Source organism: Melopsittacus undulatus, chromosome 4 (genome assembly GCF_012275295.1).
Source record: "Melopsittacus undulatus isolate bMelUnd1 chromosome 4, bMelUnd1.mat.Z, whole genome shotgun sequence".
In the NCBI taxonomy this organism is placed as follows: domain Eukaryota; kingdom Metazoa; phylum Chordata; class Aves; order Psittaciformes; family Psittaculidae; genus Melopsittacus; species Melopsittacus undulatus.
The window spans coordinates 94,797,692-94,825,313 of NC_047530.1; the positions used below are offsets into that span (position 1 = coordinate 94,797,692).

Here is a 27,622-nt window from a genome sequence, read left to right on the forward strand (position 1 = left end):
ACACATAGATTTACTTGTTATAGAAAACTGTGCTCCTAAGGTTTGGCTGTACAATCACTGAAATCCAACTTAAAACCATAGCACACCCTGCAAAGGGTTATGCCCAACTCTTCTTTTTCCCCATATCTTTCAGTGCTGTGGGACTTCTACGGGAGAATTATCTTTCTTGGTGTCAAAGCTTACAGATGCTAGCTTTAAACTACCAAAATACTCCTACAGAATCAAACTATAATACATACACTAAGGGTTAAGGACAGATTCCATTTCAACTACTAGTTTACTAAGGATTCATTTCTGATCCACTTCCCCACCTATAGCTTACTGTCACTCACATACAAAAAGCAGTTAGGTGATGTCTGAAAGCAACAGTCAGACATCAGAAAAGCATAACATAGTAAGATGAAATTATCTAGTTGCTATTCTCAAAAGAGCTGTTGATAAAAGAACTTCAGCGTCTACAATAGTTGCAACAGTTGAACATACTGGAGAATTTTTCTTTGTCCAGAAACTTATTTTTTCTATATGCAATCTTTTGTGGCCATAGCACAGTGCCAAGAGGTTCAGGAATTATAAATCTTTCCTCTACCTTCCCACTTTTCTTCAAAGTGCATAATCAATGATATGTTGGCCCAGTTTCCAGAATCATGTCAGGATTCATTCACACTAAAGCAGCCTGTCATTTCTGTAAGAGAAGAAAAATATGCCTGCTATTACAGTTTCGTGGGTATACATTATTTATTTTGAGGTATTTAAATTATTAATTAGTATAATTCCATTTCTGCAACTGTCTCTGCTCCTTAGAGGAAACAGGCCACATTCCATAGGGCTTCAGCAGAACACTGCATATACTCAGATAAGCATATTGCCACTCCGTTCCTTTCCATGGGACACCTCTAGTATCACCTTTACATCCCTTCAGTGATAATAACATAACAAGCGACACAAATACTAGGTCAGGAGAAAGAAAATACTTTTGGTTTTAACACAGATTCTGTACCCAAGGTAAAGAGGTACGTATCAACTGAGGCATGCGATTCCCTTACTGTGTAGCACTGTCAAATACTGTGCTACATTTTACAACTTATGTATTACATTAGTGGCATTTCAGTTTTGAAATTTTCCCTGTATTAAGTGGTTTAAGACCCCAGGAGTCAATAACACTGCTGGAAAGTCATACAGTCCAGAAGAAAGTATCTGTGATGGACTAAAGCAGTCAAAATGCTGGTTCAGGTGTTGTGCGCCCGGATCTTTGATGGGAAACAGTATCAGCTCCTTGACAGCTACTTGCTGTATTTGATGACTTAATGCTGAAGACTGTCATTTCCCAGCTAGCTTATGAGAAAACAGTTTTAGTTTATGAAGCTCCTTCCCCTGATGCAACTCACAAGCTCCCAAACTCTTATCACCCAGTTGCCATTGGTCCTCCATAGAGGAACTGGGTTACTGCCTTTCCCTCTTCTAACTGAGAGATGCAACTGAGAAGAGAAACCGCTAAAACGTGGAAACCAATGGTATATATTACCTTGCCGAGGCTGCCAAGACGCTACTGCGGCCGTGCAGGAGGTCTGTGCCGCGCAGAAGGCAGCGCACACACCTACTGCACGAAGCCCGGCCCCGAGGGACGTCTGGCAGCTTCTGCCACCGAGGAGCACCCACGCAGGGCCCTCTCTTTCCCGAGAGGCCTCCTCCAGAGGGACCCCTCCTGCGCGCCCCCTCCCCAGAAGGACCCTTTCCGCGGGGCCCCGCCGCCCTGGTGCCCGCAGCCAGCTCTCAGCCGTCATCCCCCGCAGCTCAGCTCCTCCAGGGAGACTCCCCAGCCCAAAAGCCCTGGGCGTGATGAAGGGGCGAAGCAGAACGGGATGGAGAGGGGCTCGCTAAAGCCTCCCTAGGAGCCACTACGGCCAGGTCCTACCTTCCCAGAGGCGGAGACCGCCGCAGCCGGCGCCGCACACCGGGTTCCCCGGCAGGGAGACTCCCCTCGCCCCTAAACATAATGAGCGGCTTTCCCCTCCCCTCCCCTCCCCTGCCCTGCCGTCGCAGCTCGCCCTCCCCCGCCCGCCGTCGCCCCGCCGCGCTCCGCCGGCTGCCCGCGGCCCTGTGCCGCGCCGCCCGCCAGCGGCAGAGGGAGGCAGCCGGCGCAGCGGCCGTGCTCCGCCTCTGTGCCCAGTTTCCGGGAGGGGCCCACGGGCGCGGCCTGCGGAGCAGAGCTGCGGCCAGCGAGTAGGGCCGGGTGGAGGAGGAGGAGGAGGCGGAGGCGATCTTCTCCCACGTTCCCAGCCAGTTCTCCCCTACGGCTGGGCGGCCGGCTCCGCCGCCATGGTGCCTAACCAGCTGCTCCTATCCGCGGCCGTGAGTGGAGCCCTAGAGAGAGGGAGGGGCGGGCGGCGGACAGGCCTCGGTCTCCGCGGCCTCCATGGCGGCGGGGGTGGAGCCGGCGGATGGGCCAGGCCGTGCCTGTGCGGGGATGGGGCAGTGTGGCGGGTGGGTAGTCGGGAGACTGTGGCTTGTGCCGGAGTCACCGGCCTGTTCCCCGGGGCCTGCCGTAGTGGCCGCTCTGGTGGTGGGAGGCCGGGTTTGGCAGTCCGTGCAGCAGGCTGGAGCGGGGCTGGCTGGTTGTCCGGGAGTACGAACAGCTTCGAAGTCGTGTCGGACACACACGGGCCGGTTTTTGGTGTGATTTTTATCCTTGGAGCCCCACAAAACTCTTAAATCTCACTATCGTGGTCTGCTGTTACCTATACTTTACTCCTGCTTCTCCTTCCATATCTTTAGAGTTTTAATAAAGGGGCAGTATCCTGTGTGTTCTCTTTGGTAGGGGTGTTCACTGGGTTGTATACGCAAATATTTATCGTAGTTTTACAAGGAAGAGTAGATTTGAAGCTAATTGTACTTACTCTCATGTCTTTTCTCCCACGTGGAAATTGCAAAGTCTCAAGGTAGGAAGAGTGCTTTTGCAGTGAACTCTGCTGACCCTCAGAGTGGCACCCTTTATCCAGCCAGGACGGCTCCCCAAGCCCTGTTCTCCGTTCAGACTCTCCCAGGGTAGTTTGTTTGAACCAAAATGAGCTGTTGGATCTGTTTTAGGCCACATCTGGGCTGTGAGCAGACATGAGTGCAGACCTGTGTGCTGGGCAGATAAGGGGAAAGATGGAAGTGACGCTTGTGTGGGGTGTAGCAAGATTAGGGCTGAAGTCAGGGGGAATGACTTGAGATTTTGTGTGTAGGATTGTTCCCCTCCCCCCCCCCCTTTTTTTTTTAACTGCCTTTCTGTTCAGCTTTGTGTTGTGAACAGGAGAGTCGGTGTGAATTATGACATGTCCATGTCACTAGTGTGTGTTTGTTCCAGTGGAGAGGGTTAAAAGAGGTGCTTTTTCTAGATGCACATACCACCTGTAAATGCAGTGCCAGGGGGTCCACAGTGTCCTGTAGTGACATCAGCAGTTGACATCTCTGTTCACTCTCAGTTGCATACAGTGTTTGTACATTTACTGGGTTTAAGTTGCAGGTTTTTAGGAGCCCTAAATTAGTGGGCTTGGTTCTGTCTCCAATTGCTTTGCTGTTAATTAATCCAGGATGTTGAGATTACTTAAATGTCAGTGATTGGTACTTGTTCTGGTTTTATGGTTTCAGTTTGTTTTCTTGTTTGGGAAAAAGAAAGTTCAAAGTTAGTGAAACAGAAAAAAAACATGCTGTACCATTTAAGTTATGTAGCTTTTATTTAGGTTTGTTTCAATAAAATGTTTGGTATTTACCTTCCTAATATACTAAAGCATTCTGAGTTTCTGACAAATACCATCAAAGTGAAGATTAATTAAAGAGTTTATCAAATAGTGAAAGTAGTTATTCCAGATTTTCTTGACAATTTTGCATGTCCATGTTTACACATGCCTGTTAAAATCCACTAGTTTAGGCATAAAATTTTGGTATCTGCCTCTCTTTTACTCAAGCTAAGTACATTCTCCTTGTCAAGAATTGTTGCCTGTCTTTTTTTGTGGAGAAGGGGAGAAATCAGTCTTGAAATTTCATAGCATTAAGCAGGTGTCTGTTTACATTGCCATTCCAAAATGGAAAGATTCATTTATGGATTACATTCTTTAGTGGAGTTCATTTTTATGTTTTACTTAAAAATCAGAGCATCTTAGTGTCATTCTGTGAAGAGGTTTCCAGTTGGAAGAGCAGCCTCTGAGGACCTTGGCCATGCCTGTGTCTATATTCACAGTCACAGCTTTCCAAAGGGCAGTCAGCAACTTCTGAGAGCCCTACAGTATGACTCTGTTGGAGCAGCTTTTTTTTTCTTTTGAGTCATTCCTGGAATCAGTTGGGAGTTGATTATCAAGTATGTTTACATCTTTCCTATGGCCCATCATTCAAGGGAATCCACTGTGGGAAAATCTCCTTTTAGTTGAGCTTTTCCCTTCTTTCCTATTTTTATACTTCATCTGTCTCATTTTGACTTTCATGTGCATTGTGTTGGCTTGGACTTTCTCCCCTTCTGAGTGTGAAGGAAGCTCTCAGTGTTCATCTGGAAAGCATCATTTTGCCAATTAAAACATTCCTGGATTTACATGATATTTTAAAATTTAGAGGCCACGTATAAATATATTTGCTGCACACTTGTAATGTGTTCAGCCTTTTCTCAAGACCAGATAAGCTTCGTTAACAAAAGCAGTGACAAGCTTGCTATGAGAACCACCTCAGCTAGGAGACCTGCATCTGAACTGTGGATTATCATGGGGCTGTGCTGGAGGACTTTGCACCATGGCTGCACTTTTGCCAGTGTGTGAGGCCTACCTTACACCACACACTGCAGACATCTGCCAGACTTTTTTTGGCAACTGATAATTTTTGTGTCTCCTGAGAAAGTCCTGATTTGCTTTTGTTCAAATTACATGTGTGTATGAGAGCTAGGTCTTCTTCAGAAAAGTTCAAGAGTGGAAACAATGTTACAGTATTAAAGCAAGGAAAAAAAGGCATGTATTAATACTGGTAATATAAATTAATTAAAATCTTAAAAATCAATCCTTCACCATCAGTGTGAAAAGATAGTATTTTACATACTCTGCACATTACAGACCGACAAGATACAGCTTTTTGATGTCAATAGAGGATATAGCTTGAGTCTCCAGCATGGCATTGCTGGCAGGCATTTGCAGCAGGGGAAGGCAAATCATCCAGAAGAGATGCATCTTTTTTTTCCAGATTTTTTTCTCAGGTTTTTTTCTGAGGAGGAATATGATTGTAGGTAATGTAAGAATCAGGAATGCTGAATCAAATACACTGGTTTTCTAACCCAGTTCCTTTTCTTATACACAGTCTGAATTACCCAGATACTTAGGAAGCATGTGTTGAACCTTTCCCCATGCAGATGTATAATAACCATCCCTCTTGTTTTTAGCTTAGTTGTGTAAATGTTCCAGTTTGTAAATAATTTTTTGGTGTTGGTGCCAGTTTGTGCAGTTGCCAGGTCTGGCTGTTCCCTTCCTGTGCTACCCCCCCGAGATGGCTGGTGTAGCTGGTTATGGGGCTCTAGATGAAACTGTCAGGAAGCTTATCTGGGTTAAAATAATGGGTTTTTTAGGTAGGATCCTTTGGAACTTGGGTGAGTTGATTTATCTGGTTTATGTGTAGTTTCACAATTGTAACTGAGCAAATGGAATGAAGGTACTAAAGGGAGGAAGGGTACTAAGTGAGGGAGAGAAGATGGGATCTGCTTAAGACTTCACTTCTGCTGAAAGAATTAAACATGTAACTATGCTCTGAAAAATGGAGGTGTTAGATCTCAGCATCAGTTAGTGCTTAGTCGTCTGATGGCATTAAGATATAAGATATTTTGGGTTTCTTATATTCATTAATTTAACACTGTAGTCCTAAGTATGTGGGAGAAAGATTTCATTTCACGGTAGAAATATTTTGATGATTAGATAATACATTTTTGCAGGCATATTGTTATTTTATATTTAGATATCATTTCAACCAGCTTTCCATCTATCAGTGTAAGATCTAATCTAAAATTCTGTGCCACAGCTCAAGAAACTTTTGTTCTTATCTTTGATAATAATATGGGCACATCAGTTGATGTCCTCAAGCCCACTGAATGAGTGGCTCCTGGGGAAAATACTTACCATTTTCATACATAGAAGAGATTTTTTGAAAGTAAAGACCAAAGATATTTATCATATTTTTGGCATCTGTGTGAAGATTAAATGTGGGGGCATCTATGTATAAATTTATAAAGCAGTCTTGTGATAGATTGATGTCTGTCATTGCCATTTGTTATTTGGAATATACTCTGCATTGTCTATTGGATTTGGTTTGGTGTAGACACATGAGAATTTGCACTTGCTTGCTTGCTCTCTTTCATTTATGCATGATGGACAGTACTGATTTCTATTTATGCTGTGTCAATATTACATTAGCAGGTGTGTTGACTCTTATCTCTTTTCAGGGACGTGGCCATGGAGGCTACGATTCTGATTTTAGTGATGAGGAGAATGGAGAGAAGTCTGTGCAAAAGACTAAAAGGTACAGAATTAATAGTACAGATTAACAGTACAGAATTAACACTTTGCATTATGTGTTGTGTGCAAATGGCCTATTACTGTATATAGAAGATCATGCTGTCATAAGTAATGTGGTGTTGAAATGGTTTGAAGTGGTTTTTGAAAAATCAGTCTCTGATTCCTGCATCTCCTCATGTCAAGCTTGCCAAAGAATGTTGTCTCCCAGGGCAGCTGAACAAAGTCCATTCTGCCATGTCCATCTGGTGCCTACATGCCCCTCAGTCTTGGAGTAGAGCATTTCATTTTTCTAAGCATTAGTATCAACTGCTGAGGTTTGGCTGCACTGTTTGCTTCACTGTGATCCATCAGGATGCATGGAACGGCTAAGAGAGCAAAGGAAAAAAGGCCAAATGGCAGTAGGCTTTGTAGATATAAGATGCCTGCTTGTAGGCAATGAAGAATTTATACTATTTATTTATCATTTAATTTGTGAAGAGACCTGGAATTGGTGAAATGTGTTGTGCTCAATCCTAGAAATGTAACTACACATCTCTTATTTGAGATCACCTTTGCCAGTTCTTTCAGTGGTTCACACAATTAGTGACCTTGACTTTTGGAGTCTGATCTCATTGTTGTTAATATTTTTATCTATATATGTGGTACCACAGTCCTTTGACACTTTCTGCACTGTACTGAGCATTTAGCCTATATTGTGCATATATTTTTCCTACCTTTTTCTGTCTCTCCCATGCTCTGTTACTGGACTTTATTTGAGAAGGCTTTCTGGAAACTTTCCTAGGACTCTTGCATATTTTCCCTTGTAGTAAAATTGAAAGAATGGGCTTTGTAGTAGTGTATGAGTGCATCCTGGGAAAAAAAAAAATGTTTTAATCATTGGATTAATAGCAGGCATTGTGCTGTTCCATTTATTTTATAAATATAGCTGTTCTCTATTAAAACAGTGACTGGTTTTGTTCAGTTTCTTTAAAAGGCCATTACACATTATACCATTCCACTTTCTATTCTAGGTGGAATATTAACAGGAGCCTTTCAAAAATGTCATCATTACCCTTGTTCTGGCACACTACTGCTGATTCCCAGTTCGGCTCTAATGTGGGTTCACTGTATATGTATATATCCTTTTCTTGCTCTCTGGAGATACTTATTTTCACTTGGTGGAAAATAATAGTCTTAAGTTTTCTCCGTATTCCTGTTTTATGGAGACTCCTTGTTGGAATTTTGTGCCTACAAATCCTTTTGAGCAAATGATAAAAATCCATAGTTTCTAGAGTGCTATATTCTATAGCTTGAAGTATGAATTCCTTGGCTTGCTTTCTACAGGTTTCTGACTTCCATTATTTCTGCCAGCTAATAATTATGGAAAAATCTTTTCTTCACCTCTCTGAGGAATGGAACTAACTAAATACACCTTTTACTAGCTAAAGTGCATTACTTTATAGTTAAATTTTTATTACTTTGTTGAATTCTGAAAGTATTTTTAGCTGCCCACTGACAAGTATGCTTCACAATCCAGTAATGAAGTTTTAGATGAGTGATTCTTTTGATTACGCTTAGAGAGGCAGAGTTGTTTAATGGGGTGTTGAGACATTGGCATGAAAGGATGGGATAAGGTTACTAGCAGTCACTCTTATGCAGTGAACATACTGTCCTTCCTGCTTCCTACTTGTCTGTTGAGCTGAGATTTATGGAGCTTTGCAAATGGAGGGAAACAGAGGAATATTCACGTTTTTTCCAATGTAGTTCTATAGTGATAATGCTAAAAATAAATATTACAGACTACTGTTTTAAGCAGGTTATTTTTAAATGCTAACTGTAAGCAAATGCCGTTATTATTTTGTTCTACAAATGAATTAAAGTCTAACCTGATGTTGGTTATGAAGTTTGGTTTTATCCCTGTAGAAACTAGCAATATAGCAGGTTTTGTCACTCAAGGTAGTGCAGAGCTTGGCATATGCAAATTTCATTGCTTATGTAAAGTTCTTAACTAACTTTCCTGCCTTTTTACTCCCTACCTTTAGTGTAAAGGAAGATGGTCTTCTGATAAAGCCATTCCAAAAACCAAAGCAAGGCAGTATGGTTCACAGACAGTTCGCAGCTGAAGAATGGGATAAGTATGTTCTGTCTGTTGCTTTTGTGAGACATTTTTCACTTAATCTAAAGGCATTTTTTGCTCAAATGTATTTGTTATCAACACAGGGAAGAAGCAAGAAAACGAAGATGCCACCTGATAGCAATGGATGCTGTATCCTTCTGTTTCATTTTAATTCAAGTTTGCAGATGGGACACAGGTTATCCCTTATGGTGAAATACTGGGATTGCTCAGTTATCACAGCAGTTGACAGTGTAGCACCAGATACTAAGTTGTTCTTAAAATTAGTTTCTTTTTGTTGCTGAGATGACTGAGAATACTCCAGTCAGTAGATGCATTGTCAGATTCATCCTATAAGATCATTTGTCCTGTGTGGGATGAAGTTACACAGAGAATTTTATTTAGACTGGCACGAAGACACTTTGCTGTTTCAGTTGAATTTATACAGAGCATAGCTCTATATAAGATTGCTATGATCTATGGACAAATACATTTCTACTGGAAATTTAAGAATGCATTAGTTAGTTCAAAAGTCTATTCAAACAGCCTGATCTCCAGTAATATCTTCTACAGCTACTCTAATATAAGCCTGTTTAATATCATGTGTATGTTTTTTTTACTATCTTAATCATATTTAATGCATAATTTTAAACTATTTTTATAACTACTACCTTATTTAGGTTACAACCTTTCTTCTTTCATTAAGGTTTCACCTGGGCCAGGTGTTATGTATTTTGACTTCAGTGTATCTGAAATACCATCAGTTCCCTGTTTGTTTAAATAGCTGTTCTTCAGCAGTAACAGTTAATAAATAGGAAAGTAAAAACTGCAGTAAACAGACAGTAATTTCTAACCTGCTTGGGATATGGCCAGGCACTGCATAAACCATTATATGTCTGTAAAGGGGACATATCTTAAATCAGTTCCACTGACTTTGTGGACTGTCATTAGCCATAGAAAAGCCTGTGTATGCTGGAGTGACTATTAAGTTCATTATATAGAGACTTTTATGAGTTTCTGCTAATTTTTTTGAGTAGTTCATATGTAAAACCTTTAGTGTTAACGCAATTTTAACACCTAGTAACTCAAGTAGTAGCACAAAATAGTATGTTTTGTTAAATGTGCTTATTTGTGCCAGTTAAATATTCTGGGCTTGCTTCTCTGTCCTTCTGCTTGTGGTGGAAAGAAAAAAGAAAAATACACACTGAGGTTAAATTAACTTTTTGAAGGCCTTTGGAAATGAAATGTTTTCTCAGTAAAATTCTAATACATGTCCGAATAGCAGGTTGATACAAATTATTCAAACTGATGCAGCATTTGCTGGGATATGTACCAGAAGATACTGTGTTTCTCAATTTACTGCTTCAGAAACAACATGCAAGTTAATTGAAAATATTTTTAAGTAGCCATATAATGTTTTTATTTATTAAGACACTCATTTTCTGAATAAGTACTTGCATATGTTTTGGTCAAATTATGGTACAAAATGTGTTTCAAATCATGTCTCTGAGGCCAGAGTGTTCTACAGTAAGCATTACACACTTTTCCATTCCTTTCGTGTCCCAAACAAAGAAGATAGATAATTTTTACTTGAATATGGATGATAAAATGTAATAAATTACTCAATTTTAGAAACCAGACTATTTACATAATATGAAAATACAAATCTGGTTCAAACTTAAACTGCAGTTCTAGGAAGTTATTGTTTAACTTACGGCTGAAAAAATGGACACAAGTTTCAATCTATATGCATACAGAGCATCTCTGATAGAAGACAAATTTATAAAGGTCTGGCAGCTGAATGAGGTTGAAAGGTGAAGCTGCCTTGAATTCCTGTATTTGGAAAAAACAAAAACCCAAAACCCAACCCTTCTTTCTGTTAAATATATAAAAAATGTTGTATTTTTATTTTTTTATTATTTTTAAGCTATGTTAAAATAAAAGAAGATAAGTTCTGCAACCATCCTTAATTGCTTTATTCAGTATGAAAGACATAAGAAGTTTGTGAAAGATTACATTTTGTACTATGGTGGCAAAATAGAAGATTTCCGACGTTCTGGGTAAGAACCATTGGCAGTCTTTCCCCTCATGTCTCCAAAGCTCCCCTGTTATGTAAAGCCATCAAACATATATTGTAGCTTTGTGGGGACAGGGGGATTATGACTGTGCATCAAATTACTAATTCTTTTGGTCACAAATAGTAACTACATTCATTGTAAATAACCAAAACATAGAATTGCCTGGTATAATTTTTGTTTTGGGGTTTAGGATTGTTGGCGTTTTTTTCATATTTTTATATAAGAATTTACCATGAACTGAATTATTCTTCTTTTATTATGTAAAAGGGAAGAGGACAGGTTAGCATTAATTTTGTATTAAGGGTACATTGAGAAATGTCTGTCAGTAACTTCAAAATAACAATCTGAAATACTTTTGAAATGTGCAGAATTGCTATCCATTGTCCAGAATAATGATAGCCTTCTTTAGGGCTGTCTGTAGCTGCCTTGTAACATTACTGTCTTCAATAAAAAGTGTATAAAAAGTGTAAAAAAAGTATTTTCAGACAGGATCAAGTCATCTCATTTCAGTGGCTATTTTCCACTGTGAATTTTTCACTGGGGAAAAGATATGCCAGGGAATACATGTTTTGGTAGTCTTATTCCATAGCAATATATTCCTTTTTGCAGTGAGGTAGAGATCACAACTGTGAAATAATGGTGTTTACCAAATTGTTATTTGATTGACTTTTCATTTTTATGTTGCATTGTACTAAAAAAAATGTGTCCTTCTATAGAGCAAATGACAAGACGGATCTTGATGTTATTAGAGAAAACCATAGATTCCTGTGGGACGAAGAAGATGAAGCAGACATGAACTGGTACCTGGAACCGTTACAGAACATGTTATTTTTAGATCACTTGTATTAAATTTGTGGTGTCCCCTACTAATTAAGAATTACTGTGCATACTTAGTGATAACTCTTTGATCCTTAATGCATTTGAAAATTAAAGACCTTAAAAAGGTCAGTGCAAAATTAACTGATGACAGAAAGAACTGAGAAATGTTTGTGTGATCTCTGAGATCCAAATGACTGTTCTGAAAACTCTGAAGGAAGCCTAGTTTGAAAAAATACAGTTTAATTTGTGCTGTAGATATATTTTAGATGTATTTTTCCAGTTTTATGGAAATTGTCTCTTGTCTTAGTTGAGTCTATTTCTGTTGAATTTTTAGCCTTGCAGCTTGTGTTCTTCAGATTAAACAACATGTCTTTATCTTGCCAATGTCATTACAATGTAAAATGAATCGTATCACGTTTTGTTTAATAAAAATAATACTTTTCCTTACAGGGAAAAGAGGCTTGCAAAGAAGTATTATGATAAGTTGTTCAAAGAATACTGTATAGCAGATCTCAGCAGATACAAAGAGAATAAGGTACATTTCAGTATTGTAAATAATTTTGGTTTTAAAGTATGCCCTTTTTAAAAATTGACTTGATTGGGTATATGTTGTGAAAGCAGAATGTTAGTACCCCTACCCTAGAAAGAGAATTGTGAGTACTTGTCAAGTTATTTAATAAGCAGCAGCAGTTTGAATCCAAGCATTGTTGCTTCCCCAAAAATGTGCTTCTGTGGGAAGAGGAGATTTTCTGTCAGATGGTGTTTTATGAAGAGGTACATTGTGTGTAAGAAAGGCAGAAAATGCAGAGGGGTTAAGGAGAGAAGGCGACAGAAGTTTGCCTGGAGAGAATCACTGGATGAGGCCTATAAAAAGTCCTTGGGAATGTTACTATTAAGGGGAAAGAAAAAAAAGACTTAGTCTAAAAAGAGAGAGTTTTGTACTGGGATGCTGGCAGAAACAATTTTGGAAATATCTGTTCTAAAGCAGTTTCTTTTGCTGGTCGTTCTTTTCTGTTTATGGAAACAGGATTTGTATGTTCCTTGTAAGTAAATAGAATTTAAGAGAAACAGCCCAATTCCAGCACCAGGTTTTCTTAACTGGAACAGCCTTTGTAATTTTGAAGTTTCTGACTGACCAACCTCTTGGTCAAAAAGAATACATGAAATTTCTATTGTGATTTTGCAAAGAGCATTGCTCAACTCAGTTGTCTTAGTGTTGTTAGCACATAGTAACAACCCAGCCCTGCAAACAGTGGCTATATAAAGTCTTTGAGACTATTTATAGTATTGAAAATTATGTTCACTGGTAAATGTTTGCAAGGACTGGACATAAATTCTAACACTAGGTAGAAAAGGTGACAGCCTTCTAAAGACCTTTGGAACAGAAAAATGCAAAAATTAAATGAAAATTAATAGTAAAATTCTGAAGAAGTCTTCCCTCCTTTTTTTTTTGAGTAAATTTGATTTTATTTTCCCATAGCTGTTTCATATCCCTCAATCTCCGACCCACCCCCCCCCCCCCCAGCTGATTTTCCCTCAGCATGCTTACAGATTTTGTTTCTTCAGCTACCGTGCCAAGTTTCCATATGTTTGATGTCTTTTGTGGGAAACAGTTCTGCCCCAGTTTCCATTTTTTTTGTGTGTGTGCGTGCGTGTGTTGTGCAAACAGCGTTTCCCTGACAGACTTAAAATGTGGCTGTCCTAACTCCGAGGTCACTCTGAGTTCCTATGTATGCTCGTAAGTCATTACCTATATTTTTGGAGTTGCCATGTCAGCATAACTCTGCTGTATTATGTAATTGGTTCTCTTATATTAGGCTATGTTTTCTATTCTCAAATATGTTATGAGCATGTCCTTTCTTAGAAATTCTTAGAAAAATGAGAAAAATGCCTTTTTTTTTTTTTTTCTCATTACTGATCTATCCATGCCCATGTTTGGTACAGAAGGATATCAAAGCAGGTTTTTTTCTTGGAAGTCAGAAATAGGCTGCTGATCGCATTCACACCAATGGAATGCAGTCTGTGCTTTCAGGCTTTTTCTGCCTTGATTCTTCTTCTGCATTGCCAGAAACTGGAAGTTGGGTATCTTTAGCCCCCTGTGCCTTCTGTTTTGCAGTGCTGGTGCTTTGAGAGGTGCAGGGTGGATAACAAGCTTCTCAGCTGTCCAGCCTTTTGTATGCCAGTTTTTGATGCTTTATATGATGATGCTTCCTCTTAATACAAGGAAGACATTTTTTACAGTGAGAATATTAATTCACTGAAACAACCTCCCCAGTGGTAAAGCAGAGTCTCTGTCACTGGAGGTTTTCAAGATGTTGTTGGACAGGGTGATAGGTAACCTCATCTAGGCTCCCTTTCCCACAAAAGTGTAAACCACATCATCTTTTGAGGTCCCTTTCCTGGACTGTTCTATGATTCTATATCCTGCTAAGTGGTGTCAAAGTAAAGTTGGAGGCCAGTTTTCTGTGATGTTTTTAATATATATATAGCATAGATTGAGACTTGCATGTACATACTCATCTGTCTTTTCACAACGGTAATTGTTTTGCTACTGGCCAAAATCTTCTACGCAGCTAATTTTTTTAAAGACCTGTATATAGAGATTGTAGCTCAGATCTCATGTAGAACTTTGATTCTGAGAAAAAAAACACTTGTTTTCCAAAGTACTAGATAATGATAAGGATCAGTTCTATACAAGGGGTTCTCTTGAAAAATAAGCAGGGTACCTTGTCAAAGACCAAAGCTCAAAAGAAAACAGAAGACCCAAGACATACGAACCCCCAATGCCATGGCTGCTCTTCAATTGCTAGTTCAGACTGTTTCACTTACATATGTGCATGCATATACACATATGCACACACAGAGATGGTTGGGACTCCCCTCATCCCATAGGAGATACTCCCTATGCTCTTGTCATTAGAGATACATGGGTACTCTTGTACTCAGAGCTGGCTGGTGGTGACCCATTCATCGTCCTTGCTCCCAGATTACTTCACCTAACTGAGGGCTAGTATGCCTTAGTCTTTGCTGGTACTCACACATTCATTTGCACACGGGCACTCACCTTGCTAGCTGCAGACAAATGGGACCCTGTGATCTACGGTCCCACTTTTCTTTGTGTAGTTAGGGCGTATAATCTTTTCCTTCTCTTTTAATGAGAAATGCCAAAGTGACCCTGTGGTGTGAGGTTACTTAGAGACCCTGGAAGAACGTTCTCTGACAGCTCTTACTTGTGATGGGTCTGTTATTTCTTGTATTTTCCCTAAATCAGAATTTTTAGGTCAAGGTTGTCTTTGAACCTTCAGTGTATCTTGTCTGCAAGCTTTGAGGCTGATAAATGACCGTCTCATTGTCAGATAGTTCTGTTCCATTGACAGTTTTGCAGTGCAGTAAGGAAGAGTGCTGTGCATGTAAGTTTTACTTTGATACACACTGGACTAGAAATGTTATCTTTGTTGTCTTATTTTCCTCAAAACGTTCTTCTTCGTTGTCTCTGTGCTTTGTTTTGTAGCTTAACAGATTGCAAATGTCTCCTATTTGCTAAGAAATGAAATCTGTTTGACACCTGGTCATTAAATAGAATACATTTTATACTTTGTTTTGATTTCCAGATAATTTTCAGATTTCTAGGGAAACTTGTCTTCCGCTTGGGAATGTCAATATTTTTGCTTTGTCACTTTTAAGAATGGAGGCTTTCCTTCAAAAAGAAAAATATGTAAAATATAGTATTTTTCCACAGTGTTGTCTGAATTCATACATCTCTTTTTTTGTGAAAGAGGTCACTGGACATTAGCTGTTGTTGCAGCCAATGCATATTATGCAAGTAGTCCATATTTAATTTGGGAATTTTATACCTATGGATATTAAATGGTCTTTCACATTTTTAAAACTATCATTTCTAATTAAGTTAGCCATTTGATACTCTTGCAAAGCATCTGCTTTGGTTTGCTTTGTAGAAATAGGTCATTTAGGATCTTGATAAACTTATTTAATAAAGAAGATGAGGCAGAATCATAGAATCATAGAATTATTTGGGTTGGAAGAGACCATAAAGATCATCCAATTCCAATCCCCTTGCCATGAGCAGGGACACCCACTAGACCAGGTTACTCAAAGCTGCATGCTGTCTACTGACAATGCTTTTGCATTCCTTAATATTGCAGGCCAGCTATTCAACACCATACCCTAATTATTATTTTTCTCATACAGTTTAATCTGTTCCTGAGATTTTAGCTTAGTTAGAAGAGTTCAGTTGTATTTAATTTTTATTTTACTGTTTCTTCTTAGCCTTGGCCACTTTTTGTCATTTTCCATTAGTTGGTGAAAGAATGATTGGAAAATATGGATGCAGATGAGGAAAACTTTTGTCCTAGGTGTACTTACAGGTTGTTCTTTCTACCTCTTATTTTGCTTAGTTTTCTTGATATCATTACAGAAATACTCTGTAAGGATATAATCTCATTTACGTTGTATTGAGTCAACTTCAGACTATGAGGAAAAATTTGTGTAAAATTCTACTTTAGTAGCAAAAGTGTGCATGGATAACTTGGTGGTTGCTGAAGTAGCAGATGGACTATGAAAAAGCAAGTATGCAGATAAGGTCAAATTGTTCTTTACTTTTTATTGCCAGCAGCACGCATGTTCAAAATTGGTGCCAAAATATTGTTGACATTTAATAGTAAACTTGCTGTATTTTTCAATTGCATCACAAGTTTTTCAGGATTAGAAAACCTTGTAGACCAGCAAATATTCTTTGAAGAGCAAAACCAATTGCCATAACTCTTTGGATGAGCTGGTTCTGTCATTAATTCTGCACTCACAGATGTATTTTACATTCTGTTTTCACTGAACTGTTCAACACAGTTCTTAGTTTTTATAACTGACCCAAGCTTGAGTGGTATAATGGTACTTCAGACCACACTGCAGGTTTGTAGAGTAGGCCAAGCACAACCTGATCCAGTCTTAGCAAACTGTCATACGCTGTATGATAGCAGGACCTGATCTGTGATTTTTTTTTACCAGTGAAACCAGCAGGTGTGAAAACACTGTTTATGTTATAACACAAATTCAGAAATTAGTGGACTGATTTAAAGAGGCAAGTATTTTATTGGTGTACAAATTTTTAGTTTTCTTAGACATCTATGTAATATATTGACTTGGGGAGAATCAGTGCTGACAAAATATTTGGCTGCTGACACCTTTCTGTTAAGTTTTCTTAGGTTTTTTACTAAGTTTCAAAGCATGTATGAAAGTATGGCACATTCTTAAACACCAAAACTTTAAATGTTTTTTTACTGATGTTCTTTCAACTACATACTACTTCACATATGAGAACTTCATGGTATTGCCTTTCAGATAAAGAATTATTATTGTTTATGAAAAAATCAACAGTGTTCAAGACCACACAGCTATAGGTACTTGTGCTTCTGTGGAGTGTTCAAAACTAAATGTAAAAGATTGAAAATCAATACAGGATATTGCAGAACTTACACATTTACAAAGTGCACATTTGTGTGGGTTCAGTCTATCAGTGCACCAGGAGAAGGTTCATATTCAAAGGGTGCTTTGGAACCCAGGTTCCAAAGATGGGCTTTTTATCCATTTTTGTACCTCTTACATTTTGTAATCCTTCTTTTCCCTCTTCCCTCCCCATCTTTTAACATGAAGTTCAGAGTCTTCTGTGCTTTGCTCACAGAGCAGCAGTTTTATCTACCCCGTTATCTTGTGTTCATGAATTTTGAATGAAAACGCAAGATAGCCTTTCTTAGAGAAGTTGTATGCCTCTTTCTACTTGTTAGTGAAAATATGATTGTTTTTTCCATGCTGTTCCCACTCCCTTCCATCTTCAATCTTTTCACTGGGGTACTTGCCATTTTGAGAGGTTGAAGCAGATTCTATTGGAAAACAAAAATAGTAGATGGGTTATCTACAGGTAAAGTTTCTAGGCAATGTAAAGAAAAATACAGCTTAGTTGTTGATTTGGTTTGAGGGGTTTTTTTGCCTTGGAGTGTAAGAAGTGATCTATTGATAATGTGCTAATACAAGTTTTCAGTATTCCAGTGATATTTTCAGTATGGACAAAATTGCAAGGAAGTAGCTAGTAAAGCCAGTCTATCCTAATTTCCTATTTGTTCTTTTGCATGTTGTGAAGCCTTTTAGCAAGTTACTGTTTGAATTGCATGTATAAATTTTAATTAACAGAGAAAGAAATTAAATTCCACCAACTGGAATTAAATAGGTGAATTACATGTAGGGCATCAGTCAACAGAAATTAGTCTTTACACTGAATTCATTGACTATTCACAATTCTGGTTCTTATCTTAACAGTTTGGGTTTAGATGGCGACATGAGAAAGAAGTAATTTCAGGAAAAGGTAATGCTGTCTTTAGTTTTATATTATTTTCTTCCTTAATGCTTTTCTTGCTGCTTTTTGGTATAATTTTGTTGACAGTATTTGACAATACTGGTAAGTTTATTGTATAACAGTGGATAATTAATTGACCGAACTTCTGACTTTGCTGGTATATGTCACATAGCTCTAGAGTGCACACTGATTAAAATTAAGAAAACATGTGGTTTATTTTCACAGCGTCAGATTTGTAATGAACACCAACATAATTCGTTTGATAACGTAGCTTTTCATGGATATTTTTTAGCTGCCTTTCTGCAGTAGTTCTGTCACCTCATTAGTCTTTGATGCCTTTAATTGAAGTCTCTCAATACTTACCTCAGGAAATAATTTTCTTAACTGTTTCTGCAATGCTGTTTTGCAAAATACTTGCTTTTTAATTAAAGTTCCATGTGTGATGTCTGGTTTAGGGTAAATTGGTTTTTGAAGGCTTCAGTGGGGATGCTTGTCATGTCTCCCAATCCTATTTCTAAATCAGTACCTTATTCTGACTGCTTGTATGTGTGAGTTCTTATGTGTTATTGGGACTTTGCACAGTGATCCCCATTTGATGGCCTGGGCACACAGAATTTTTGAATTGGCCAAGGAAGGAAGAAAATTACAGGATTCTATTGCTGCTCCTGTGCACAGATCTTCATACATGTGTACAGTTTTCAGAAGTCATTCATGCACGCACAAGAGAATTGCATACAGTGATACTGTTGATCAGAACAGTTCTGTAAACAGCTCTATTTATTATAAGATATTGCAAGAAGTTACGAATATACTTTTTTTTTTTAAATGTATCACTTCACAGAAAGAAGTATGAACATTAATGGCTGGGTTTTTAACCTATAAAGATTAAAGCTTCTAAAGGTAGTTGTTGTCATATGTTGCATTTAGCACTGCAGATTATATTAACAGACAATTACATTTGATACAGTTGCATGATTTATTGATTGCTTTTAAAAATATAATTAAATGAGAAATGAATAATTTATGAACAATTATGTCTTTGTGGCGAAAAAGAATTTAAAGCTGTATTTTACTTTTAATATCTGATACTCTTAAGAATGTGGGAGAAGATGCAGCATTACGTGTTTCAAGCTTTTTAATGGAATCCTGATGAAAAGCATACAGTAGCAAGAATTGAGAAACTATCTTTCACCACTAAGGGGCGCAAGAATTCAACCTTATCTCGTGTGTCAGATGCTCTTTTCAAGTGCTGTTTCAGATGATCATTTAAAATAGGTGTGACCCTTTAATGCCTTTCTTTTGCTGTTTTAAGTATAAATCAGTAATGTGAATTGCTTTAAATAAAGCTAATAAAGCATTAGTACCTACCTGTCTGATAATTCATATTTTTAAAGGGAGAGCATATGATTATTATAGCTATGATAATAATAGTTGTGATGTGACCCACTGCTGGTGGACTGCACTGTGTTTTCAGGTATGTTAAGAATGGAACATAGGAGTGGGTTATTCACATTTAATTGCTTTGTTTTCGATGTCTGTCTTCATAAGGTCATGGAGGAGAAGAAGGGTTAGGATGAGTGAAAGTAGCGGTATTACTCATATTACTAATTGTAAATGCCAGAATATTTCTCCTCTCCTCTCCTTGCATAGGAGGTCATATTGGAGATTGCTGTTGTATCTCCTTAAATTTAAAATGTAATCTTAATGTTGGTTAATGATGTAATACATTGACAGTTTCAATAAATGGTTCCTTAAAATGGGTATTTTCTTAATTAAAATCTTAAGGTAGAAACCGTACTCTAAGTTTTATAAATCAGTGAATAGTAGGCACATGATTAATTAAATTAAAAGCTTTTAAGCTATTTAAAAAAATATATTTGGCATGCCTTCCCAAGTACTTTTTCTCTGCTTTCAAAGCATGAATAGTAAGGTATGGCATAACATTTAAAAGTAAATGATATTTTAGACAAAAGGCCTAAATTATTTTATGTAGGAAAATAGGAAACATTGGGTAGAGGTGAAATAGGACTTTTTCACAATATGCAGAAAGAGTAAAGCTGAACATGTGGGAATATGTGCTATTTTCTGCTTACTTGTATTTGTCGATTACATAGTGAAATGCTCAAACCAGCCATATTATTTGGTGAAATAGGGTTTAATACATGTAAATTCATCTTCTTTCATTTTTTTCACTATTTCATTGAAATAACATTTCACTTTTAGCATAGTAGGGTCTCCCCTAGCCTATTTTATACATGCATAAATGCACATATAATATCCCTTATTTAAACAAACGTTCTTCCAAACCTGTTTCTGTTTATTCTTTCTCAGTAATTTTCTCCATGGAAAATAGGCAGGGTAAAATGGAAAATACCTGGGTAGTGCACCATGTAGCCATCTACTAATACATTTTTTGTGTTCAAATGTTAGCATTGGAAGTGGTTTTGTGTTGCAGAACTGAAGTATTTGAGGATACTGTGAACCCATTAGTTAGCAGCTTAAGCAGAATATTCTGAGCTTAATTGTTCATCTGTGGTTCTGCTTGTGAGCCTATTAATACACATCCTTGTTGCCAGCTCTGCATACATATCAGTCTTCTGAAAAGGGGATATATGTTTCTTTATTACTGCAGTGTTGGGAACCCAGCAGTGTGAACAGCATTATGTGTAAATTGTTTAAAATTAGTGTCATATTTTACATAATAAACCCAAGGAAGCTTTTAAAGCTGATGTATAATTTCCCATAGAATTGGATTTCCTTTTCTTAAAAGACAAGTAAAGTGTTCATGGAAAGTGAATAAAATGCAAATTTTATGTCCGGTATATCAAGTGAACTAGAAAGGTAATAAGAACATGGGCATCTCAGTTTTGTACCTAAATGATACTTTGAATAGCTTGATGTCATTAAAGATGCATGGCTGAATCACACCTCCTGATCCATCACTTTCTGCTGAGTAAGTAATCATATAGGATATGGAATGTATCCTAGTGACATTCATTTCATCAAAGTTTGGTATTAGGCTTACTATTTTATAACATATGCTTCCATCTACACATTGTAAGATACAGTTCAAGTTATGTTCTTTCTTTGCTAATATGCAGTACTAGACAACCATGATTGAATGCTTTGCATTATCTGCTATTTTTTCCTTAATCTAGATGTTACTTGTAGACTTGTGCTTTATCTCTTTGAAAGAAATGGAAAATAAAAAGGAAAAACTGAGCAAGACTGGAAATAACAATCCCAAACCTATGCATGTTTGTTACTGAACCATGGTTTGCTGTTTTTGACTTCTTTTAAGGTCAGTTTTCCTGTGGAAATAAGCACTGTGATGAGAAAGAAGGCCTGAAGAGCTGGGAGGTGAATTTCGGTTATGTTGAACATGGTGAAAAGAAGAATGCGCTTGTGAAATTGAGTAAGTCAGCCCTTTAAGGATATGTACATTTAAAATAAGACAAATATCTTGTCCTTTAAAAGCTGTTGAGTGAGACCCAATGGTCTCACTATTTGCCAATAACTATTAGTTCAGGCAAAATGGAAAATGTTGAACAGGAGATAATTTTGTTCTATTAATTACAGGTAGTATGATGGTCTTGATTTAGAGAGAATGGCTGTTATCATTATATATTACAAAGTTGTTACAGGTTGAACACTTCATGCTGTATAATTGATGGTGCCATAGATTAAGATAACTGATTATAAAATGTTTTCTGTAGTACAAGCATGTCTAGTTTTAATGGACAGTACTATATTGTAAGGAGGGTTTCATCACTGTACTTGCTTAATCAATTAGGTGTCTTAGGATTCCTTAGGGCTTTGGAGTGGACAACTTCTTGCATACCTTCAGTTCTACTGATTTCAGTTCTGCTGATTTTAGTACTTACATTTTCTTTCAAAAATTCTAACTTCAATTATGTCACTTCCTTTTCCATTCTTGCCTTTTGAGTGAGATTTTCTTATTCAATACTGTGAACACATTGATATGTTCCTCAGATAATTAAACTTACCAGTTTACACAGTTACTTTGCATAAGACAAGCTAATGGTGTATTTTCTTTTGTGCACAAGAAACTCCATGTGGCAGCACTTGGTCTCTGGCAAAGCTCTAAGAGACTTGAGTATCTTTGGTATAATTGTAGAATGATTTGGTCTATCCACAGAGATCCGAGAAATGGGGTATCTGTAAGTGATAAGCACTGATAACTTTGTTGCAAAGAGTTGCCAGCTCTAAACCTGTGATCTTCCTCCAGGTTTAGTAGAATCTGGGTTTGTACTGAAGATGTATATCATGGTATATTTCTCAAGCCTGGCTGCAATTATATTGTAACCTTTGTTTTGAAGGAAAAGCTACTGAAATTGGAAGGTAGTAGGTCTATCTAGTTTTGTGTATGTATTAATGTTTTAACAATCATGCTTATCAAATACATCTCTGTAATGTTCTCGTTCTCTCCTTATCAGGACTGTGTCCAGAGTGTTCCCACAGATTGAACTTTCATCACCGGTAATGAAATATTTTGAAAATATGTGGGTTGAGTAGATTCAAGTTATGATGAAGAGCTAATAGGGAGAAAGCTTCAACTAGATGATAAGGAACTTAATTTATGCCGATTTCAGATTCTGTTCTGGAGCTCTTAGCTCTTATAATGCTACTGGCTTGCCACTGCTGAGAGTTAGATACTAGTGTGCTAATGAAAGTACAGAATCCTTCAAAGTGGAAGAATCCCATCCCTACCCCCACAAGAGTTTCCTTAGTTTCAGTCCATGGATTATTTTTCTTTTCTGAAAGTTTATGCAAAACAGTCTTTTTTATTTTCTCTGTGGCTGTGTTTAAGAACTGGAATGCTTTTTCTATTCTTAAAAGTAGTGGGTTTATGTGTGAGTCAAGTGACTGTGCTTTGACATTTTGAATTTGAGTATTTGTTCTTTGAAAATCAGTTATTAATAGGAGAGAAGAATTGTAAATTTTGAACCTGTAAAATGTATGCATTAAGATTTGATTTGATTTTTTGATATTATCTATAACCTTAGTGAATTCCACAACTATTGATATTCAGTTTTTATGGTTTTTTTTATCTTGATGTGGCTTTAACTTAGTTGCCTGGCTCAGTACTTAAGCCATAAAGTTATCTGAAATTCATAAAAGGAAAAGGAAACCGTACAGGTAGGAAACAGTGATTTCTTTTCTAAAGTAACACATCAAAGGTATGTCTAGATGGATATATCCAAGACTGTTAATGAACCCATTTTAAAAGTTAATTTGTATTCAGTTTCACTAAAGCACGTTGTAGGCACATATTAAGAAAAATCAACTAAATGAAATTACTTTGACTTTTTTGTCTTCTTTTTGGAAGTAAAATTGTAAACGCACTTGAATTCAGAATAAGCATGATCAAACATTTTCTCTTTGTCAATTGCAGAGTAATATTTTGAAACAATTTTACTGGCTGTGCAAAGAAGCAGGAAAAAGCCTGTGTTCATGTGATAAGCCTATATAAGTATACATGGGTTGTTGGTTTGTAGCAGGTTCTTAGATCTGAGATTCTTCTGCCTTAGGTTTTGTTGCTATCAAATATGAAAACAAATTTTAAGACCTGTATTAACCATGTTTTTTCATTGCATATATAAAAATAGTTTTCTAAAAGAAAAAATAATGTTTCAGTATAACTGAGTATTTGGCATATTATAAAATAATTTTCTGGTTTTAATATTTGAATGCCAATAAGAACTGGTTTTGCTGCCTGCATCAGCTTCATAGCAGCTTCATAACTCCTGTCCTATGCCTTCAGCTATAGAGCTTTAGTGTTTCTATTGCACTTCTCATTTTAACTAATTTTTTTTTTCAGTTTAGTTATAGGGTATAGGAAAAAATGACTAATATTTGACTGTGTTAAATAGTCAAGATTTACTACTGTTTGAGACTACATATTTTGAAGGTGTGCATTCATTTTTTTAAAGGAGGAAAGAAGTCAAAGCACTCAAGAAAAGAGGCAGAGCTGAACCAAAATCTAAAGAGCCAAAAAGTAAGAAGAAAAAATCTTCTTCAGCAAAAAAGAAGTCCAAAAAAAAGACCTGTGAAGGTAAATTTAAATTTTAAACATGAAATTTTTAAAAATATTCAAATATGTTAGTTGAATCTTAGTTTTGCTGTAGCTATGTGAATATAGATATGTAACTTTCTTGATTATAACACAGTCAAAAAGATTAATTTCTTAGGTAAAATTTCCTGAGTGTAATAAAAAGAGGAATTTGGAGAAGAAAAAGAAAAGATAAATTTCTAACACTTACAGAGAGGGAGAGCCTTTAGAAAAACATGCATTGCAAGGAAAAACTGTCCAGGTATTGGATGTTACATACCAGAAGGGGTTGTGAAGTATTTAATTCCTTGAGGCTTTGGGGTTGAGAGTCTTTTGGAAATGTTAGATAACCTTTTTACACCACAGATCTCAGGATAACATGTTTGGGATCAAACTGTGAACACATGCGGAAAAAATCTTTCCGCTTTTTTTTCTTGCTTTGAATGTATGTTGTGTACATGCTTGCACACGTTTTATGTGTAATACATTGTGATAGAAATATCCTTGTAAACCATTTAAGATAAAAGATAAATTAAGATATATTTACTATTTTTTAAATGGTGTTTCTTTCCAGATGTGGTTTCTTCAGAAGATTCAGATAATTCTGATAAAGGTAAACTATTTGAGTATCTTCTGCGTTTCATGTTTTGTAATAAGTTATATTATTTCATAGTCATTTGTCATTGGTCTTAGTTTTAATTGTAAGATAATTTTTTGCAAGATATGAATGCTGTGTGAAAACAAGCAGAGATGCGAAAGGTCAAAATAATTGCTTACAAATTCTTGGAGAAAAACTGTAAAGAATTTTAAGAAGGAAATTTTTTAAGTTTAAGGTATAAAATGTGGACAGATAATAGAACAGAAATCTGAAAAGAGTAGGGGGCACAAAATAGCTACATCGTTAATAACTGCATGGTTCCAGGTATGCAAATATGTGCTGTATAATGCGTGCTGTGTAAAGAAAGGACTTTTCTGATATAACAACTGCTACATTCCCCTTAAGGGAACAATACTAATATGTACTCTACTAAAATAAACCCTAGGCTTTTAACTCATGCTTTTCCAGCTACCACCTGTAGTACATCAGAGATTGACTTGTGGATGCACTCAGTCTCAGTGACTTCTTAGGTTGCTTCTGTATCTCAGTAGTTCCCATCCTGTTTCATTTGTGATGAAACAAGCTCCACCTCCTGGTTATGACAGTTCATGCTGCCGACTATGTACAAGGGATTGTTTCTACTGATTGTTTTGCTGTGCTATACTTTTTTTAAGAATGTCCTCAGCACCTAGCTTTTCTCAGTTAGGTACAGGAAGACCTGAAGCAGTTTTCTTACACTTAGACCATGTCCAAGGTCTGTCTTATCAGGAAAACACTATTGGAAGATAGCATTCTTTAAAAATTCATTTCATAACCACTTTAAATTTTTTAACAGATTCAGATAAGAGTGATGTACAAGATGGTCCTTCAGATGCTGACTTTTGGAAAGGTCCTCTGAAAGACACAGATGAAAAATCACGGTGAGTTTGATCTAGTAAACTTGTAGCTAGTAGAACATACTGTGTCCATTCAGAAATGCAGAACCAGATATCTTTTCTGTGTGAATGAATATACTGACATTTAAAAGTATGTCAAATCTCTCTTCTTGTAGTGAACCAAAGAGTGTGTTTTTAAAGGGGAGACATCTCTGGGGGAGAACCTTTCTCAAGCCACTACCATACAACTGCTGTCTTACCCCTTACTATACTGTTAATTACCTTGGAAGTTAATCCCAACAGTTAACTCACTGCTGTTGCACAGATAGGGAAATGTAAAGGGTACTGAATGTAGTGGATAAGTCAAACTGATCTATACCAGCAGCAAATACTAATCGGAATTCTGCTAAATCTTTTTCAAACAAATATTATCTTGTAGGTACAGATTCAAAGGAGAACTTTTTCATGGTGTTTCTTTTTCTTTTTTTGTTTTTTAACAGGGAAGAGGAGTTTGATGAGTATTTTCAAGACTTGTTTCTCTGAAGCTAGAGATGGATGTAGGCTTATCTTCTTCAGGAGTTATCAAGTCTGGAAATCCAGTCATAATTAAGGACCAGACACCTTTTTCTGCCAGCATACCTTTTTTATAGTCACTTATATGTACCATTTGGATAGATTGTCTTTGTTGAAAAAAAGCTTCAGGTCTAAAAACTTTGTTTTCGTTAGGGTAGGCTGTATACTCATGAAACAAGAGAAATAATTTTTTCAGCTTAGTGCAAAAGGTATATGAAACCCAAACTTAGAAAGGATGTAAACAAACCAAAATATAGTTTATTGATGTTACATCACAGAAGTTGGTTACTTTTTATTTTGTCCCAAACTTCAGTTATTGCCAGATTTTTGGAAAGGTGCATTTTGGAAGATCCTGTTACTAGTTTAAAGTAATACACTTTAATATATTAATATTTCTAATTTATTAAACAAGGGTTAATAGCCTTAAATTTATTGGTCATGTAGATGTTATTGGTCAGGTATTAGACTTTGTAAGTATATTCAAATGTGGTTGGAGGCCAGTTTTTATCAAGTATGCATTTTGCTTGAATTAAGTGAAGTATATCTGAAATGACTCCCCTACTCCTTAAAAAAAATTAGTTCATTGTGACCTTGTTTTAAATTTTAGTTACATAAAAATCTGATCGGTGAAATTTTTGATGTCAAAAATAGTGTGTGGCTTTCCATTGGAGATGTACATGTGACTTTTATGTTACCTGTGGTTTCCAATCTCCTTAACATTGAACATTAATCTTTCCTTAAAGTGTAATCCTAAATATACAAGTAAAAATTGTATATTGCTTGAGAAACTTACTGGATTCATTTTCCTCTTCAAGTTGCAGCACAGCTTTAAACATTCTTTAGTTTATGTTTCCAAAGAAATGCACATGAATAGTTGCAGCGGCTATTTTCTTTGTTGGATGAAAATTACTTTGGATCTAAAGGACAAACTTTCTTAAATGTTCGTGTTAAACTGAGGAAAGTTAATGTTGTATAAAATATATTTTTGGTAAGTACTTGTCACTGTAGATATATTTATAGAAAGTATTTATAATAAGTGTTTGATGTGGAAAATATAACAGCAGAGATGGTTGCAGTGTATTTATGAACTTTTTACATGCACTCATGAATAAGTTGAGAAGTCTATTTACAAGTATTACTTAACATAATTACATTTAAACAGTTTGTACTTATATAATAGCTAACAGTACAAGGACATATTTAGGACGTCTTTGAGTAAGAAATAAACGTAGCCTTACAAGAAGACTTCTTTAGGTAAGAAGGTGGATTTAAAGGTTAATTCTCTGTCATGTTGCAAGCTTGGTTAAGAGTCAAATCCAATCTGCAGCAATCTGCTTACAAGTGTGCAACTTGCCCAAAAGGGCTTTTGTCAAATGTGTTGCTATATTTGTGGCCTCAAGTACTGCATACTAATTATGTGTTCTGGATAACTAACTTCTTTTTGGATCTTTAAATTACAGTTATAAAAAGGTACACTATACATATTAAATACATAATTTAATACAGTTTGAATAAAATTACATGATCAAGCAACCTTGGAATAGCTTTTTTCAGTGTTCACATTTAATACAGAAAATAATACGTGATACCCAGTTTTATGGCGTAACTAAGTTTGCATAGAATATTTGGCCC

The 27,622-nt window shown here is 36.8% G+C and overlaps 2 protein-coding genes across 6 annotated transcripts in view; one reads left to right on the forward strand and one right to left on the reverse strand.

Moving 5' to 3' along the window:
• The window catches only part of LGI1 (leucine rich glioma inactivated 1), a 30,676-nt gene extending 28,663 nt beyond the window's left edge, over positions 1–2,013 (reverse strand). Inside the window, exons 1-2 of one of the 4 annotated variants that reach the window (XM_034062231.1) lie at positions 1,913–1,977; positions 587–682 (exon numbers count right to left, since the gene is read on the reverse strand). The gene's annotated coding sequence lies outside the window, so the exon portion shown is untranslated. Of the gene's footprint in view, positions 1–586 lie in introns of all 4 variants that reach the window. The other 3 variants (XM_031044657.2, XM_034062230.1, XM_005144042.3) reach the window with 3 other exon arrangements.
• A 170-nt stretch (positions 2,014–2,183) lies between these two features.
• On the forward strand, positions 2,184–27,523 carry LOC101879059 (protein FRA10AC1). Of its 2 annotated transcripts, XM_031044688.2 has the most exons (15): positions 2,184–2,349; positions 6,446–6,522; positions 7,529–7,613; positions 8,540–8,632; positions 8,718–8,763; positions 10,594–10,670; positions 11,405–11,488; positions 11,958–12,042; positions 17,835–17,880; positions 21,173–21,286; positions 22,329–22,371; positions 23,826–23,947; positions 24,519–24,557; positions 25,378–25,462; positions 25,918–27,523. In XM_031044688.2, exons 2-15 carry the CDS (start codon positions 6,456–6,458, stop codon positions 25,958–25,960), a joined length of 1,029 nt encoding a protein of 342 aa, XP_030900548.1. In that variant the 5' UTR covers positions 2,184–2,349; positions 6,446–6,455; the 3' UTR covers positions 25,961–27,523. The 2 variants fall into 2 exon arrangements, with proteins under 2 accessions (XP_030900548.1, XP_005144100.1); XM_005144043.3 differs by lacking the exon at positions 7,529–7,613.
• Positions 27,524–27,622: the final 99 nt, after the last annotated feature.